General features: G+C 40.6%; 1 protein-coding gene across 1 annotated transcript in view; it reads left to right on the top strand.

The window, feature by feature from the left end:
• The first annotated feature begins 3682 nt into the window (after positions 1 to 3682).
• LOC137504736 (actin-like protein 6A) overlaps positions 3683 to 20044 on the top strand; it is a 46267-nt gene continuing 29905 nt past the window's right edge. The window contains exons 1-4 of the mRNA XM_068233319.1: positions 3683 to 3718; positions 3821 to 3956; positions 15751 to 15848; positions 16977 to 17074. Of these exons, the coding sequence (XP_068089420.1) occupies positions 3683 to 3718; positions 3821 to 3956; positions 15751 to 15848; positions 16977 to 17074 (368 nt within the window). The remainder of the gene's footprint in view (positions 3719 to 3820; positions 3957 to 15750; positions 15849 to 16976; positions 17075 to 20044) is intronic.

The raw sequence follows: 20044 nt of genomic DNA on the forward strand, positions 1-20044 counted from the left end.
ATCATCTTTCTATCTTTCATAGTTTTGGGGAGATTTTAAGATGTAGGGTACATACATAAAGTGAAATATTCAGGAAACCCAAATACATAGGAGGAGAGATCAGGGAGTCATCAACCAAGTACCATGAGTACATTTCAATTTAAATCATGGAACCTAATGCATTGCATTGTTGTGTAAACAGAAATGGGAACATTACAGCATTCATTTAATAAGAAATCAGCACTGTGTCAGACACCCATTATCAGATGGTGCTTCTTTTTCTCTTTGGCTACACAGACCTACTACAAATAGTCAATACTAAGATCCCAAAAGAATTGTCCCTTTATGATGCCCTCGGGTTTTAGTGTCTCCTTTTAGTATAGCCATATATAGTGTCACCTTATAGTGCCAGTTAAACTGCCTTTATAGTGCCTCCAGTTATAGTGCCCCCAGTTATAGTGCCCCCTTAAGGTGTTCCATTTAAATGCCTAGTTCCTCCTCCCTGTATAGCTTCCAGGTATTGTGCCACCCATACTTGTGTTGTAGGTGGAGATCCCAAGGATAGCCATCGGAGAGTCTGATTATAGGTAGGTAAGCTGTAGGAAGATCAGGAGAGGTGCTGCTCATAAAAGGTCCTTGAGGACCAAGAAAGAGAAAACGAGTGCACACTCAATACAACAAACAATCAGGCTGAAATGTCACTGGTGGACAGGTCTCACCTCCTCTGATGGCTGCTGTGCCTGTACGGTTGAACCAACTGATGGGCTTTGTCCCATTGTTCCAGGGGACTCAGCATCTCCGGAAGCCGCTGCAGAACTGTTCTTTCAAGACTGGTAAATCACTGCAGTTTCACAGCGTGGGTTGCGGACTGCAGAGAGTGCATGTGAGGAACCAGCCCAACAGCTGGTTCACCCGTATGAGCACATCGGCCTTCAGAGGTGAGACCTGTCCACCAGTGGCTTTTCAGCTCGATCGATTGTATTGAGTGTGCAATCTCTTTGTCTTTCATTCATCCATACTGGTGTCACTGCCCCATGGAGAGCTGGCAGATGGAGCATGCTAGAATTATGACTGTCTTTCTCAAGCATGCAATATTTTCCTGCACCTGGTATCATACTGCCAAGACGCCAGGGATGCGAGCAGGTGAGGCATGGCAAGAGAATGTAGCAAGATAACAACTGGCTTTGGCAAGCAGGCATAAGGAGAGGTAAATTACTAAATAACATGCTGCAATGTGTGCCCTGTGGTCAGGGCCAGATTTACCATAAGTCACTGTAGGCACGTGCCTATAGGCGCCTGATGATGGAAAGGCGGCTCACTTCCGTCCTTTAGTGCCTCCCTCCTTCCTTATGCAGAGTCCTGATGAGTGTCAATAAAATGACAGGTTACTCACTCAGCTCTTAGCATTCCACTGACTAGATTTCCATTCAGTCAGGGGCACCTCTAGCTACTTAATACTGAGGAAACATCTGGCTACCTAATACTAAGGGACACCTGTAGCTACTTATGATAGGCAAGGGAAGTAAGGGAGAAGTGACAGATGGGACAGCCAGCACACTTGCCGTGCAGGTTCGTGGGGGTTTGTAGGTTCATGGAGAGCGAAGTCTAAGGTGCCAGGACACCTGTGCCTATAGGCTCTTGTGAGGTAAATCCGACCCTACCTGTGGTAGGAAGGGGACTTGGGGCACCCTGGTAACAGTTCAGGCATGTGCTTTAACCTCCCTGGCGGTCAATTAAATCCACCAGGGAGGCAGAGCAGCACTATTTTTTAATTTATTTTTTTTTAAATCAAGTAGCTAGCCTAGCGCTAGCTACATGATAGCCGCTGAGTAGCGGCATCCCCCCACCCCCTCCGAACGCCTCCGGCGATCAGGCCCATCAGGAAATCCCGTTCTGAACGGGATTTCCTTTAGGGATTCCCCCATTGCCATGGTGACGGGCGCGATGACGTAAACGCTGCCTGGCACTGATTGGCCAGTCAGCGCACAGGGTCTCGGGGGGGCACCCTCTAATGCGGCGAATCTGCGTGGAGCGGCGGCGATCGTAGGTATTAAAAAAAATTGTGCAAATTGGCCCAGCAAGGCCTGAGAAATCCTCCACTGCGGCTTACCCAGTGTCCAGCACGGGGTTACCGCTAAGGAGGTTAAATCAAATTGCCTAATGACACTTCTGGTAAACTATTTGATGATCCCACTGATCTGGTTCTCTTTTTCTGTTTGGCTGTACTTTAATATGTATGAACTTCTACGTGTATATTTCCTAGCCTAAGTGAGTATAGCTTGTGCCAACTAATCAGTATCATAGACTTTATTTATTTTATGGCGAGTTTCACTTGATCCTTCTTTTGTAGGTGACGTGGTAAACTTGGTGTTTGATATTGGCTCATTCACAGTACGTGCCGGATATGCAGGAGATGATACGCCTCAGGCAAGTATTAACACCAGGATTCTCCGTGTGTTTCCCATCACAATTAATTGTAGCTATATATGCAATAAATTCAGAAAATGTATCTGATTTAGAAAATGTTGCCATGATTTAGTGCAGGGTTTCCCAAACCTGTCCTCACGACCCACCACCAGTGCATGCTTTGCAGGTAACCTCACATATGTACATTAGGAGTAAGTAGTGTCTCAGCTTACTGAGATTAACTAACTGTAGATTTCAACAAAACATGAACTACCAGTGGGTCATTAGTACAGGTTTAGTGTAGAGGTGATAACTTTTTTTCTGAATGAAAGTGTACCTGAGGTGACATGTGACATGACGAGATAAACATACTGTATGTTTGTACACTGCCAAGCATGCAGATGACTAGGCTGTGTTTCTTTTTTTCTTTATTTCCTGCTTGAGGGCTCTTTTACACTACATGTGATTCTGATTTTGATACAATTTTAAAAGACCTGCATGCTGCATTTCTCTTATTGTGTTGCTAGCATCCAGTAAAATTGCACGATCGGAATCTGATGAATTTTTACTGAATCAAAATCAGAATTGGAATTGCAGGTAGTGTAAAAATGAATAATCAGGCATGCAAGTGACAGCATCTCTTTAATCAGACCCTTGTCAGATTACAGTATAATATTCGCTGATGAGGAATTACAGGAATACATTTTTCCCTGGCAGAGAAAAACTTTTGAGAGCAGGGGATAGATAAAAAAAAATGTCAATAGTTCATGTATTTTCGTTCTGGGATACTTATTGCCACTTATCTGCCGTTGAGGAGAGACAAAGTATTAAATCTATTTTCTACATGTTTAAACATAAAATAAAGCCATGGAATAGCTAAAAAAAAAATAAAATCATTTTTAGGAGTAGGAGGATAGATACAATTGTTTATCTCAAAAGTTTATTTTCACCTTGAATACACTTTAAAGAATCAATGTGAGGGCTGGAACCTGCTAGAGCGGTTTTTATTTTTGATAATTTAGGAAGCGCTTTAAATAGCTGGCGATTTCCCTAAACGCTCTGCCAATGTAAATGGACGGGACAGATTCTACTAGAGCGATTATGATTACGGAAATCCCAATTGCAGGACATGCAGCATTTTGGGAGCATTTCCATTCTAATGAATTATATAGGAGCAGGTAAATCGCTCCCAAAATTGATTGCAAAGCTCTATCACAAATCGCTAGCGATTGCGGTGGCTCTTTACACTTTCTAGTAGGCTCCAGGCCTCAAGAAGCTGCAAGAAGTGCTCAGAATAATGCTCTCAGAATCAAATGAAAAGTTGTACAATGCAGTGAGTTTGGGAGATCACTGCCTCAGCTTAGTATGGTGTTTATATAATCTTATTGCTATTTGTGCTCTTACTAAATGTACACGTTTCTATTAACCATTGTAGCTAGATTTTCCTACAACAGTTGGTGCTGTGCTTGGCAAGGGAGATGGCGGCACACCAGCATACTATATTAACACCAAGTCGGATGAAGTACCACCAGAACAAATGGAGGCTGTATCGCCTCTTAAAGATGGACTTGGTAAGAGACTTTATAGTTTGATATGCATTATTTTCTTTCCAAACATTATCATTCCATGTAGTAGTAGTAGTATAATTAGTGAGAAATGATGGAATTAATAGTAGCAGTATCCCACAAATGTTGCCTTTTTTGTGTCAAACAAGGATTTTGGAGTTGATGTTCTGTTGTAAAATGAGCCATAGATTACCTTTCTCCTATGTTACTGTCACTTACAGTAAGTACTCTGGAAGAAATGTACTTCTTATCTGTAGATATTTACGCATACTCTAAATTTTACAATTTCCGTGACAGTTGTCCTTTAAAAGTGTGTGTGTGTGCGTGCGTGTATATATATATATATATATATATATATATATATATATATATATATATATATATATATATATATATATATATATATGTACAGAGGGGCTGCAGCACACAACAGGAAAACAGTGACAGGGGCTCTTGGTTACGCTTTAACGCGCTTAAGCTCACCAACTGCGCCAAAGTGTCCCCAATCTGGTGAGTCCTACTCTACCATGCAAAATGCCAGTTTTTATAAGCAGTCTAGTGGGAACTAAACCAAAAACCCTAAAATGTCAACTAGATGGGAAAAAAGGAAATTAAAAACACCTCACACTTCACCTAGCTACCAAACGAACTCTCTTAACATGTGCAAAGCACTCATTTATATACTTAACTATTTGACATTCCTGGACGTGAAACTCACGTCCAGGAAGCCATGTGCGCTCCTGCGCGTCCACGCGGCCGATCGCGCGCGTGCACGCGCACTCCCGGCCGGCGGTTTGTTAGCCAGTGAATCAGTGAATCGGGCAACGGTGCCCGATCACTGATTCCTCTCCCCCGCAGAAAAAGCGACAGCTTCTCTCGGAAGCTACGCTTTTTCTGCTTCCTATGTCGCTCTAAGCGTACGTGGTACGCTTAGAGTGACGTCACTGTAAACAACTCATGGCTGCCATCTTGTGGCCAAAAAGTAAACTACATCTAAAGGTTAAATAAAAATAAAAATACACATATATTTACAAAAAAAATACAATTTCAATCCCACCCTCCCAAAAATACCCACATAAAATGTTTAATTAAAAAAAAAAAAAAACATTACAATTAAAAAAAAAAAAAAAACACAAATATTTACCTAAGGGTCTAAACTTTTTAAATATCTATGTAAAGATGAAATATTTCTTTTTTTTTTTTTATTATAAGCTTGTAAATAGTGATGAATGCAAAACGGAAAAAATGCACTTTTATTTCCAAATAAAATATTGTCGCCATACATTGTGATAGGGACATAATTTAAATGGTGTAATAAACGGGACAAATGGGCATATACAATACGTGGGTTTTAATTATGGAGGCATGTATTATTTTAAAACTATAATTGCCGAAAAGTGAGAAATAATGATTTGTTTCCGTTTTCTTCTTATTCTTCCTTTTAAAATGCATTTACAGTAAAGTGGCTCTTAGTAAAATGTACCCCCCAAAGAAAGCCTAATTGGTGGCGGAAAAAACAAGATATAGATCAGTTCATTGTGATAAGTAGTAATAAAGTTATAGGCTAATGAATGGGAGGTGAACATTGTTCGGATGCATGAAGCGAAAAACGACTGAATGCGAACTGGTTAACTACTTAACTGTGCTAGAGGTGGGCGTGGTCATGCAGGCTCACAGGGGAAAATTATAAATAAATTACCAAGGGGTGAGCAGCACAAACCAACTTTTTTATGCAATTCTATGCAAAGCATGCACGCAGCGCTGGAGGTCCCCAGACTCCATAAGATATATATAAGTACAGAGGGGCTGCAGCACACAACAGGAAAACAGTGACAGGGGCTCTTGGTTACGCTTTAACGCGCTTAAGCTCACCAACTGCGCCAAAGTGTCCCCAATCTGGTGAGTCCTACTCTACCATGCAAAATGCCAGTTTTTATAAGTATGTATATATACTGTACATTAGCATTCACTGTTTTGATACTGATACGTGTGTCTATATGCATATATGCATACATTCTAATATTACAATATTTCAGTATTGTTTGGAAACTACCAGAAGATGGAAGTAATATTGTATTAAAGTAATACTGTATTAAGGCTTTACTGCTATGACTGTTTGATGTGTGTGTGTGTGTGTGTGTGTGTGTGTGTGTGTGTGTGTGTGTGTGTGTGTGTGTGTGTGTGTGTGTGTGTTTGCATGTTTGTTTGTTTTTTTTTATTTAATTATTTAAAGAACATTTGGAGGGGGAAAGGGGGGCATAAGAAAAAGGTGTCCGGTTTTTATTTCTGATCTACAAACCATACTAGAGGTTGAAGTAGCAGGCCGCAGGGATGTGGGTGGAAATTAAATTGCTTTATACTTTACATAAGGCAATGTGAATGCACAATTATTACATAAGGAGATATAACAGATATGCTTATGTCCCGTGACCAGGGAGGCCACAGACTCTCTGCACTGTACATGACCTGTACATATACACAGGTGTGAATTCTATATTCTGGAGCCTTCCAAATAAGGTAAATGCATAACAGGCACAGCAATGTCCTGTTTCTGCATGATGTCATTTACTTGTTAATAATTACAGTTTATAGGAGTTACATTACACATTGAAGTGGGAGTTATCATAGCTGCTGTACAAGGAAGGTCATATGTTACAAAACTGATTTCTCCAGTTGGGTTTGATTAGCTTCAGGTACAGGGAAAGCTTTTTACCATATATAGTACAGAGTGTAGATAGTATTACGCAATGTATTCTGTATATGCATGACGCACCTTTTATGACAGGGTTTTTATGGCTCCATGTGGCAAAACAATTTCTTCATGATAACTAAGTAGCAGACTTTATTGTATGCTTTAAGTTATTTTATGGATTCAAAAACCTCAGCCTTTGAGCTACATAAAAAGACATAATGTCTGCAAAATGCATTAGCAGTATATTTACACATTAGACCTCATCCATACATATGAAATGGAAAGAAACCTGCCAATGTCCTTCATGCTCGCCTTATATCTAGTTTGGTGTAATTATTTTGTTTAATTATTTTATTACCTGTCTTGTTATGGAAAATTATAAAATACTTTGTTAAAAAACTAAAATATTGGGGCGTGTCCTGTGCGTCTAGCTGAATGGACGCATAGCTCTGCAGCTCCGCTCTTCAGCTCAGCTATAAGCGGCACACAGCGAAAGATAGCCATGCCTTTGGGCCCTGCTGCAGGCGAAACGTTGGGGGAAGCTATGATGGACACAGACAGCAGTCGGAAGCGCAAAAAGCATCCCCAGAAGCTCCAGAAACTACCGGACTTCTTCACCGCCGTTCACCGCCGCACCTCCACCAAAGATGGCGCCGGCCACGCGCTTTCCGGAACAAACAGCGGAAAACAGCTCTCCAACCCAGCCACACCAGAACTACCAGCCGAACCTGGTCTATCGGATGACGACTCACAGAGCCCAGTCTCACCCTCTTCCAGGAGCCCGCTTAAATCAAGGCAGAAAACGTCGGATAACTCATGCACGGTAGGCCCTAATCCCTCTTCCCCCTCTAGCTTCACCTCATTAGAAACTTACCCAGCAACAGATCAGGCAGCCTCACAGGGCTTCATCAAAGATATGTTTATGACATTCAAAACAGCTTTTATGTCAGAAATGCTTACTGCTACACACCAGCTGCAACTCTCAATAGACTCATTAGATGACAGGATATCTCTCACAGAAGACAGAGTCTCTGCACTAACAGAGGGCCATAACAACATGATTGACACCGTAGAAGATCATTCCAATGATTTAACATGGCTCAAAGCAAAAGCCACTGATCTTGAAGATAGGAACAGAAGATGTAACATAAAGCTGAGGGGGATTGGAGAGGAGATCGCAGCTCAGGATCTGAAGAATTATATTTTCTCCCTGTTAAAAGCTACACTACCACGGTTCTCTGATGTGGAACTGATCATAGCCAGAGCCCACAGGCTACCGAAACCCAAACATCTCCCTGACTCGATCCCTAGAGATGTAATCATATGCTTTCAATTCTATCATGTCAAAGAGGAATTAATGTACTACATAAGAAATAAGGGAAAACTCCCAGAGCCCTTTGACAAAATTCAAATCTTCTCCGATCTCTCCCAGGCCACACTGGCTTTGCGCAAATCACTGAGCCCTGTTACTAAGATCCTGTGTGAGAACCATATCATATACAAGTGGGGATTCCCGACTAAGTTAATCCTTTCTAAGAATGGGAAATCTTATGTTATCCAGTCTGCTGAAGATGGAGAACGTTTACTTCGGGTTTGGAACCTCCTACAGAAAGGTGTACCGTTACCCCTACCTAGCCCGCCAAATAAATAACTATACTACCCCATGGCAATCTAGACTTGACCAGCAACCCGAGCTAAAGAGCCCAGTCTGCCTTTAACATCCTACTACTTGGTGGACCCACCTATCACTCCAACTGAGCTTAGCTTTGACTCTGTCAGTGCCATTTGCTCGTGCCTCCACAACCTGAACTGGCTTTAAGTGAAGTCACTTTCATTTACCTATTATAGGTCATGTTTAAGCTTCTATACAGGTTTTTTCTTGTTTACCTTTATATAGTTACTTTTTTATTATCTATTAGCATGAAGAATCTGCATCTACAGGGGATATCTTTTTTCTCATTTTTCTGCAATGATGATCGTGTGTTGTTGAATATTGGTAATTATAAGCGTAATCAAGCTGATATACTGTTAAGCTATGACTATAGACCTTAAGCTTCTATCTATAAACGCACATGGGTTAAACTCTCCATATAAAAGGAGATCTCTCTGGAAGGAGACGCTAGATAATAAAGCAACTGTACTATTTGCACAGGAGACGCATTTCGCTGAGGGGAGGGCTCCTAAGTGCTCCCATCCTTCGTTCTCTAAAAAATTTTATGCAAATTGCAGGAAAAAGAAGAGGGGAGTACTTATAGCCTTCCACGATTCCATCCAAACGGAAATTCACAAAGTAATAAGAGATCCTCAGGGTCATTATCTGGTTCTGGTCTGCTCCCTGAACAGTGAACTTTTCACTCTAGTGAACCTATATGCCCCTAACTCAGGCCAATTCAACTCCCTTCGTTCTACTCCAAACGTACTAACTCTATTGCTAAAATCCTTGCCTCAGAAAATGTATATGACCCATGGAGATCATTACATGCAGAGGAAAAAGATTTCTCATTCTTTTCGCAAGTTCACAAATCATACTCGCGTATTGATTTATTTTTAACTGACAAGCTATTACTTCAAAAAATCTCTGAGGCAAAGATAAACACCATTTCCTGGTCTGACCATGCTTCTATACCATTAACAGTCAAAGTTTCAGGGACCAGACCAGATTGCCCCTTATGGAGACTAAATAATTCCCTACTAAACTCCACTATCAACCGATCACATATTTTGCAAAAAAATCGATGAATACTTTGAAATTAACTCAAGCTCTGAGGTTGGTACAGAGTGTCTGTGGAATGCCCATAAAGCATATGTTAGAGGTTTTTTAATCCAGCTAGGAGCACACGTCAAAAAACAGAGAACTAAACAAATAGATTCCATATTACTTATGATCCGAACTTTAGAAACACAGAACAAATCCAAGACCTGCGATATAGCTAACAAGGAACTATCCTCGCTAAGGCATGAACTTAGACTACTCTTATGCGCAGATATGGAACATCAAATCTATAAAATGAAGCTTTTGCACTACTCTAGTAGTAACAAAGCTGGAAAATTTCTATCTAGAAAACTTAAACATTTACAAGCAAAGACAAGAATTCCCAAACTAATCCACCCAGTTACCAAATCTGTCCTTTATAATCCAAAAGACATAGCTAACGCTTTCTGTGACTACTATAAAACCCTATACAACTTGAAAGATGACCCTAACACCCCCCAACCTACTCCTGAAAAGATTAAACAATTCTTAGATAAAATTAAACTCCCGTCCCTCACCCCTCAACAGTTAACTACACTTAACGCCCCAATCTACCCTCAGGAGATCCTTAACAGTATAAAAATCCTCAAAAGCAACAAATCACCAGGCCCTGATGGCTTCACGAATGAATATTATAAACACTACGGCACCTCCCTCGCCCCCAAACTAGCAACATTATTCAACCATTTCATTGAAAAAGGATCTATGCAGAAGCAGTTCACACAAGCAGTTATATCCGTTATCCCTAAACCGGGTAAAGCCACGGACACTCCTTCCAACTTCAGACCAATCTCACTCTTAAACTCGGACACCAAGATATTTGCAAAAATTATAGCCACTAGACTCCTACACATCCTACCCTCATTAATAAACTGGGATCAAGTGGGGTTCACAAAATATAGACAAGCCACGGATGGCACTCGCAGGGTCTTGAATCTTCTTAGATTTACGGAGCTCTGTCGAAGGCCTTCCCTGTTCCTAGCTCTTGATGCCGAGAAGGCCTTCGACAGAGTTCACTGGGGATTCCTTGGGGAGATACTTCATAGGTTCGGGTTTGAGGGTCCTGTCTACTCTGCAATATTGTCATTGTACTCCACTCCATCAGCAATAAATGTTGCAGGCTTTTACTCACACAAATTCTATATCACTAACGGTACAAGGCAGGGGTGCCCTCTGTCCCCACTGATATTTACCTTAGTTATAGAAGCTCTAGCAGAAACCATCAGAAGCAACAAAGACATAAACGGAATAATAATAAAAGGTGTATCTCACAAAATAGGTATTTTTGCGGACGATGTGTTGATCACTGTCGAGAATCCTCTGGACTCACTTATGCATATAACTAAGACACTTCGAGAATACTCTGAGGTATCATACTACAAGGTGAACGAGAGTAAATCTTTGATGCTAGGGATCAACACCCCTCCACTCCTCAGGAAGCAGATTTCTAACTCCTATCCATTCCATTGGGCAAAAACCCACATCCCATACCTGGGAGTCAACATCCCCTCTTCCTCTAAGAAAATCTATGAGCTAAACTATGTCCCTCTATTAAAAAATCTAACTAGGGAATTGGAAGCACTAGCCAAATTCGAGCTCTCTTGGGTGGGTAAGATAGCAGCATTTCAAATGAAATCTCTTCCGAAATTGATATATCTATTCCGCACATTGCAGATCCCACTCCCGAATACCTTCTTCAGCCAAGCACAAAAAATTATTGCAAATTACATCTGGAACAAAAAAAGACACAGAATTGCTTATCACAACTTATCCATCCTGAGGGAATTTGGAGGATTGGGGGTCCCATGTATCAAATCATACTATTACACATGTATACTAGACACCGCCTCAGAGTGGTGGAAAACAGACAGTCCAAAGAAATTGTGCCAGATTGAAAACTCAATTGAGACTTACTCACCTGTACAATACCTGGCTCTATCAATATTAGGCCTATCCAAACATAAATCAGAATTCCCAACAATCCAGGCGACAAACTCAGCTTGGGCTCACTACCTAACAAAAAACAATAACGATAATCCTGCCAGACCATTAAAACTTCCCCTGAATTCTCTACCTTGTAGCACTCCAGATCTAGATCTTAAGACATGGTATGACAAAGGTATCCTTTACATCTCAGATATAGTCTGCCCCGTCACCAAGACTGTACATAACTTTCAATACCTAAAAGATAAGTTCTCCTTACCTCCTAAGGAGATATTCAAATATCTTAGAATCAAACACCTTCTCAGCCTTAGCCATAATCTCACCACTACTGTACCACCTCATATACACACCCTCATCCACTCCCCGATTTTCCTCAGAGGAGGAATATCAGTGTGGTACAAATCATTAATGGCAAATACTCAATCGCTTCTCCATAAATATACCCGTGCATGGTCTGAAGACCTCAACTGCTCTCTTACCCCCTCTGACATCTCGTTAGCATTTCGCAATCTGTACAAATTCTCTGCCTGCACCAACCACAGGGAAGCTATACACAAAATACTCCTTAAGTGGTACTATACCCCACAAAAAATAGCTAAATTTGACAACTCGACCTCAGCTTTATGTTGGAGGCAATGTGGTAACGTTGGCTCACTATCCCACATCTTATGGCATTGCCCAAAAATTTTAATATTTTGGGACTCAATATCTAAATTAATAGGCAAAATACTCTCCAAACCAACAATAATACCAGCTGAGCTGGCTTTGTTCCACATTGGGCTAGAGAATTATCAACTTAAACTCAGATTAATCATAACTCATATTGATTCCTCAGCTAGATCCCTCATACTACAAAATTGGGGCACCACGGACATTTCTTTCTTGAAACAGTTGAGAAACACAGTAGACCTAAATCTACGCATGGAACGTAATCTAAGAGACCGTAAAATCTTGTTTACGTCATCTCCCTCTATATTTGAATTCACAATTGATTGGCCAGCAGATTTCCCTGCAGAGTAAATGATCTCCAACATAATAATAATAATTAATAGAAGCAAAAACTACAACACCAATAAACCCAGTAATAAATTACCAATAAATGAATGAATACTCACCAACACCACTAACTCCCCTATTAATACTCTAACTCACTCAGAACTACCCTACCGTCCCCAAGAGGCAGATCTCAATGTAGCTAAGTTTCCCCTACTTCCTACTAGTTGATAGCTATTCGTTACCATTTTGATAGTTTTGATTTTATTTCTTCTCTTCTCTCAAATCTCAGGGCATAAAACCCACTATATGACTGCCCTATAACAGACAACCCCTCTCTTGACATGATGATGTGTTTCGACACCTAGAGAGGAGACTAATCTCGGGCAACAGAACGCTTAATAAGAGTTTGCTCTGATCAGAAAAATGCTAGATATTATTGCTGTAGATCTTGAACACCTTTCAGCATTATATTGATATCTAGGTTTCATTATTTCACATCATATTTCAAGTATTTTATATGTTTAATATCTGTACTTATATATCAATGCTCACTCAACTGTACTGACATTGATGTGTTGCACCACCCTGTTATAACTGTTATAATTGCTTCAACAAAAATAATAAAAACTTATTGATGTAAAAAAAAAAATTAAAATATTAGATGATTTGTATACAATAAAGCATACAATTCCCACATTAGAATTCAGGCACCTGAGTCATCTTATATTTAGACACGAAGCATTTGACACTATGGAGTGGTGTGTCATACAGAAAGTCTTGCTTCAATTTGGCTTCAGCCCAGTGTTCTGCCATTGATTCCAGACCCTTTATGAAGCCCCTAGTGCCTGCATCAGAGTCAATAAAGCCACATCTACACCCTTCCCAGTTTCCAGAGGCAGCAAATAAGGGTGTCCTCGATTGTCCCTTTTATTTGCTGCCTTTTGTAATCCTTGTATGAATGCTGACAAAACTGAGGTCCTGTTTGTCCAAAGCCAGCACTCGCCATCAAAACAGCTCTATCCTAAAGCAACACCAATCAGGATTGCGAATTCAGACATAAACAGCTCCAACCTTGTGCACAGCCTTGGCGTACTAATCGATGGGGAATTGAGTTTCAGAAACCAAATTTCATCTGTAGTTAAATCTTCCTACTTTCATCTGAAGAACATTGCAAAGATTAAACATCTGATTCCCCAGAGGATCTTCCAACCCTAGTCCACGCCTTCATAACATCACGGCTGGACTACTGCAATGCCCTTTATGCTGGCCTCCCCAAAAAGGACCTGCGTCGCCTGCAATTAGCGCAGAATGCTGCTGCCAAATTGCTAACAAACCAGCCTCGCCATGCCTAGAATGGAGAATACCCTTCAAGATTGGACTGCTGACATTCAAATCCCTGCACAATGTGGGCCCTGGATACATGAAGGACCTGCTGAAGCTGCACCACACCTCTCACAACCTCAGATCAGCAAGTTCTATAAACTTGGTCACTCCCAGAGTGCACCTCAAAAAATCTGGAGATAGAGCCTTCTGTCATGCTGCCCCTACTCTTTGGAACTCCCTGCCACACCCAGTAAAGACAGCACCATCCCTGGAGCTATTCAAATCCAGACTGAAAAGCCACCTGTTTAACCTGGCATTTCCAGACTTATAAAATTCTTCCTCTGTACCACGATGGTCGGAGCCATGCTTATGCGCTTTGAGTCCCATGGGAGAAAAGCTCTTTACAAATGTTATTTGTTGTTGTTATTGTTGTTGTACATGAATCAAACACATTATGATTATTGGAAAAGTATTACTCAACTCCAAATTGGTGCTGCTCAATATTTTATCTCATACAGTATGCATATGAAGACCTCTCTCAATGCTTCTAAAGGCCTGTACACACTGCTGACTGATGTCGCCCATTGCGGATCGGGACCTAATCCCTTAGGCGACATCGCTGGGCCAACATTAACAGACGTATAGTCAGCTGTATAGCTAAACGGCATGTGCGTGATGTCACACGGCGGGCGGGGGATCAACATGCACAATAGAGTTGGCCATCACTTGGTGGTCGGGGGCGCTGTACACACGCATAACTATTGGCTGAGGCAGTTGTTATTGGCCACATCAGATAGCTTTGATCATGCATGTCTATGAGCCTCTAGAAAATATAAGTTTGCCTGCTATTCTGTTATGCTACATAATATATAATCATCTAATGCAAACTGCCTACACCCCTCAGATCTGTGACTGGATTAACATAATCAGCCTAAAGGTGGCCACACACCATACAACTTTTTAAATATCTGTGCAATTCAAGAATAGCAATCAATTTTTCTGACTGATTGTAACATTTCAAAAATCTGACCAATGTACCACACACCTATGTTCAATTTTCCCTCAGTTATGAAAAAAAAATGATTGGGAACTCTGCGAAAAAATGTTGGGTATATATATTAATAAATTGACAATCTATTCTGATCAGAAAAATCCACCATTCCCAATCAATTTTTATCGAATAAAAACGGGAAATCTGATCGGATTTCTTGCTCGAATTAAAAAAAAAAAAAAAAAAAAGCTTTTTTATTTTTCAGGAAATCTGATCTTTTTTATTGAATTGCCGTAAAATAGGATCATTTTATTGTATGGTGTGTGGCCACCTTTAGCCTTCTTTATATTAGATAATGTATAACATATATATTAGAAAATGTATCAGGTTAGAGCAGTGGTCCCCAACCCTGTACTCAAGGCCCACCAACAGTGCCTGTTTTGTGGAAATCCACAGAGGTAGGTTATCAGCTCTGCTGAGACACTAATTTCCTCACCTGTGCATGTTTGTGGTTTCCTGCAAAACATGTACTGTTGGTGGGCCTAGAGGACAGGGTTGGGGAACTGTGGGTTAGAGGATGCCCTAACAAACTTGACAAGGTTTGGTGCCTATAGCGATGGATACAACAATACAGGCAATAAGCAATAAGATACAACACCACAATACAGGTAGTAATACAATGGCAGATCATACACTGGAGTGGTAGTGCTAATAATACAGGTTCACATATTCTGGGTAGACTGCACAATCAAGTATGATACACAAGGACAGAGGGCCCTGTCAAAGGCTTACAATTTATAGGGAGGGGGTGGTGACACAAAAGGAGGGGGACAGCATCAAGCAGTTCTCGGCACTCAATTGTTAGCCACTCAATTGTTGATTGTGCTTCCGCTCTGTAACTACAGATATATTGACCAACGACATTGTGACCTGTTAACACTGGTTTTATTCCCTTTTTCTTTTGTTTGTTCACAAGTATTAATTTTTTGAAAACAAACTGAATAAAATGTTTCTGATAAAATAAATATCTTAAAAAAAGAAAAAAGCAATAAAATGTTGCAGAACCTTTAATTTCTAACAGTATTCTATCTGTCCCTTCTAGTGGAAGATTGGGACGGTTTGCAGGCTGTTTTAGACTACACTTACAAGACTCTTAACTCAAAATCTCGGTTACACCCAGTGCTGATGTCTGAAGCAGTTGTACGTATGATTATTATTGTTCATAATTCAACCTGCACAGGGACATTTAAAATGAACCTCTTTCATTGTCGTACTGACTTGACAGTTAACCTGTGACCTGTACTGTTCCTGACTTGCAAGGCCCCTAAGACGTTTGGGGCCCTGGGCAATTGGTTTGACCCTATGAAAACACTGACCCTAAATGACCATCTTAAATCACACGACAAATGGAGAAGAGGTGTTGTTGATAAACCAGGTTAAAATCAATAAAATAGACAATGAAGAGGTGGCTTAACTCAAAAGATGACACTATCTGTGGTATAAAAAACAAGGTATGTATTTGACAATGGTGATGCATTTCATGGGTTCAAACCTCAAACCTACCTCAGGCCAAATTTTTGTGCCCAAAAATATCAATATGACATTTGCTCAAAAACTCTGCATTATTGCTTATTGCTAAACTAACTAGTACATCGATGGTACGATACATAATACCTGTAAAAACATATCCAACAACACTCAAAAGTGTCATATACAAAATGCATAAAATTATTAGTAGGCCACGGTGTATTGTTAAAGCATAATGTATGTACATGAACAGCTGTATTACACAGTACATACCGGTATAAGTATGAATACAACAGAGACCTATCCGGATCCATTCTATATCATAACTTAATGCACAGTGCTTGGGGTAATGTAAGTGTTTGGGGGGGACACATAGTGTAAATGATGGAGCACGGTGTGCTGCAGAGCGCATGCGCAGACCGACAGAAATCCCAGAGAATCCCAGTGATGTATTTCCTGCCCAGCAGGGAGTACGTCACTGTGCGGGAAGCAGTGCTTTGCATATGACACTGTTGGCGCACTCTGCCACAGGGTCATTTGTTTGACATTTTTTGCGTTGCAGTGGGATGCAGCAGGAGGATCGCAATCCCCACCACAATGCAAAAAATAGGTGTAAAAGCACCCTCAAACTTATGATGTTTTACTGTTAGCTTGCGATAATTTTCAAATGCATTTTTTTTTTGGTTTCCAGAAGTGTAGTATCTTCACTGTTATATATGTAGTTGTCTCAGACTTCAACCCTATTGAAACATTCTGCATAATCACTCTTATATTTATTACAATGATATTTATTCGTTTTAGTGGAATACAAAAGAAAAGCGAGAGAAACTGACGGAGCTGATGTTTGAACATTACAAAGTTCCAGCATTCTTCCTCTGCAAAACTGCAGTCCTCACAACGTATCCTTCCACTTCCTTGCCAGGCCATGTGCCTACCTAGCTTGGCTCCAACTGCTCTGGGCTGTCACATGTACCTGTATGTGCCCGTATATATGCTTTTACCCATTAGCCTAAAATGCCTAAATTAAAAATAATGTTAAAAGCATTTTTATGCCACAGATAATTTTTTAGCAGGTGAGATCTTGTTTACTGTTCAAACTCTGGCAGGGATCATTCTCTGAGGATTCAAGAGGAACTCCAGTGAAAATAACGTAATGAACAAAAGTGCTTAATTTTTACAATAATTATGTATAAATGCTTTAGTCAGTGCTTGCCCATTGTAAAATATTTCCTCTCCCTGATTTACATTCTGAAATGTATCTTTTTACTGCTGGCATGTCAGTGGAAGTAACTGCTGCATGCTTTTGTGGCAGTTGGAAACAGCTGTTATTTTCCACAATGCAACAAGGCTCCCACAGAAAAGGAAAATATTTCTCAAGAGAAAAGGGGTATCAGCTACAGACTGGGATGAAGGTCAATGCTTGGTCACGGCTTCTCTTTAAGTTGGGCTTTTGAGTTTTGACATAATTATACTAAAGTGTGCAGCCTTAAAGAGGAACTCCAGTGAAAATAATGTAATAAAAAAAGTGCTTCATTTTTACAATAATTATGTATACATGATTTAGTCAGTGTTTGCTCATTGTAAAATCTTTCCTCTCCCAGATTCACATTCTGACTTGTATTACATGGAGACATTGTTACTGTGGGCAGATTATGGAGCTGTTTCTAGCTGGTCTGGCTTTAACAGACAGCTATTTCCTGTCTGAACATTGTTACATTGTGACAGTTTGCCCAGAGTACCGTACGGTACCAGAGCCTCTTGTGGGAGGGGTTTCAGCACAAAATCAGTCATACAGCGCCCCCTGATGGTCTGTTTGTGAAAATCATTATTTTTCTCATGTAAAAGTGGGTATCAGCTACTGATTGGGATAAAGTTCAATTCTTGGTCGGAGTTTCTCTTTAAAAGGGAGTCCTGATCAATAAGCGAACAAGCTTGCATTATTGACTTCAGCTTCATTTTACAAAACTAGCATGCCACCTCCAGTATGTACTGTACAACATATGATGTTACTCTGTGCTTATGCCGGTAAACTAGCTGCAGATACTGATTGGTTCCACTGAGCCATAAATAAGGGAAATTATCACCAAGGGGGCAGAGATGGCATTAACGATTGCGCAGAGCGTTACACCTTTCCCTGTTATTTTGAAAAAAAAACCTTTGCCGGATATGGCCTTTAACCACTGAAATATATAATCACCTGTATATTTACATTTATTTATGCAAGGTGCTAGATGTTTACCTACAATCCATGGTATGAATAATGTTGGTGTTTGAATTCGGGTTATTGGAAATCGGAAGTGTAAATAAGTGAACTCCTCCTAACCTTGTCCTAATTTTGGGTGCTGAACTGTGGTGATGGGCAAATTCAGGTTTCCGCATTTCAATAACTCAAATTTGAAAAATGTAAATGATTATTTTCCTTGTCAAAAATATGCAGTTAAAGCGGACCCAAACCAAACATTTTTTTAATTAAAAAAATTTAGTTGCACCACTCTGACACATTCAAATAAATAAACACTCCTTCAAACCTATGATCATTTCAGTGCATGCTTTTCACCCTTCTTTTTTCATAGCTAGGGTTATACTGGGGGCAGCCATTAGCAATTCCTCCATTGCCGGACACCATCTACTCCACCAGTTTGCCGGAAAAATCCTGGCAATTTGAAAGGAAGGGAGGGGTTCCTCCAATAAATGTAAAATACTTTATATTTGTCATCATGCAGCTGAAAAAAGGCTGCTATTTATTATTATAATTTAGAAAATAGATTTTATTTCTGAAATCTTGTATTTTTAATTTGGGTCCACTTTAATTGTTCTTTCCTGGAAGTGAACTTTATCTTCTGCATCAACTAATCCAATCCTGCTGGAAATAATATAGATATATATATAAAGATACATGTCATAGGTGCATTGTTAGGAGGCGGGATTCAGAGCTTTACCGCCGAATCTCTGCCCACTGTGCCCCAGATGTCAAGGCAGCACGGTGGCGTAGTGGTTAGCTCTCTCGCCTTGCAGCACTGGGTCCCTAGTTCGAATCCCAGCCAGGGCACTATCTGCAAAGAGTTTGTATGTTCTCACCGTGTCTGCGTGGGTTTCCTCCAGGCACTCCAGTTTCCTCCCACATTCCAAAAACATACGGATACGTTAATTGGCTCCCCCTAAAATTGGCCCTAGACCACAGTACTTATACTACATAATATAGACATATGGCAATGGTAGGGATTAGCTTGTGAGCTCCTTTGAGGGACAGTTAGTGACAAGATATATATATATATATATATATACATATATATATATATATATACACTGTACAGCGCTGCGTAATATGTCGGCGCTATATAAATACTAAATAATAATAATAATAATAAAAAGGCACAAAGTGCCCTGGATCTCATGTTGCGTGTCTTGGCCGCGGGTGATGCACTTAAGCTCCGCTCCCACCATGCGCTCTCCTGTAGGCAGCCACAGGCTCTGGATCCTGTAGAGTCTTCCCTGTTCTCTCTTGCTTCCCTTGTTCTAGCACCATCACCCCCTTTAAATTTACGTGCGTACTACAGAGCCGCCTGTCTTCAGAAGTACTCAGAGACCCCCTCCAGTTTTAGTCAGGTACAGCAGAGGACAACTTCTCCATTCAGAACAGCTGATGAATAGCTGGGTACTGTGCTGCAGTGAAGGTACTTTCCAGCTGTTCTGAATGCATAGGCTGTCCTCTTCTGTGCCTGTCAGGAACTGGAGGGGATCCTTTGGCTGCTACGATGTCTCTGCTTATCTTCACAAAAGCATCTGACATTTTCACTACAGTGCTTGTGGGAGCTGAATATGTCATTGGGATGGTACAACTACATATCAACTCAAGAGAGGGCAATCAC

This window comes from Hyperolius riggenbachi, chromosome 4, assembly GCF_040937935.1.
Source record: "Hyperolius riggenbachi isolate aHypRig1 chromosome 4, aHypRig1.pri, whole genome shotgun sequence".
Taxonomy (NCBI): domain Eukaryota; kingdom Metazoa; phylum Chordata; class Amphibia; order Anura; family Hyperoliidae; genus Hyperolius; species Hyperolius riggenbachi.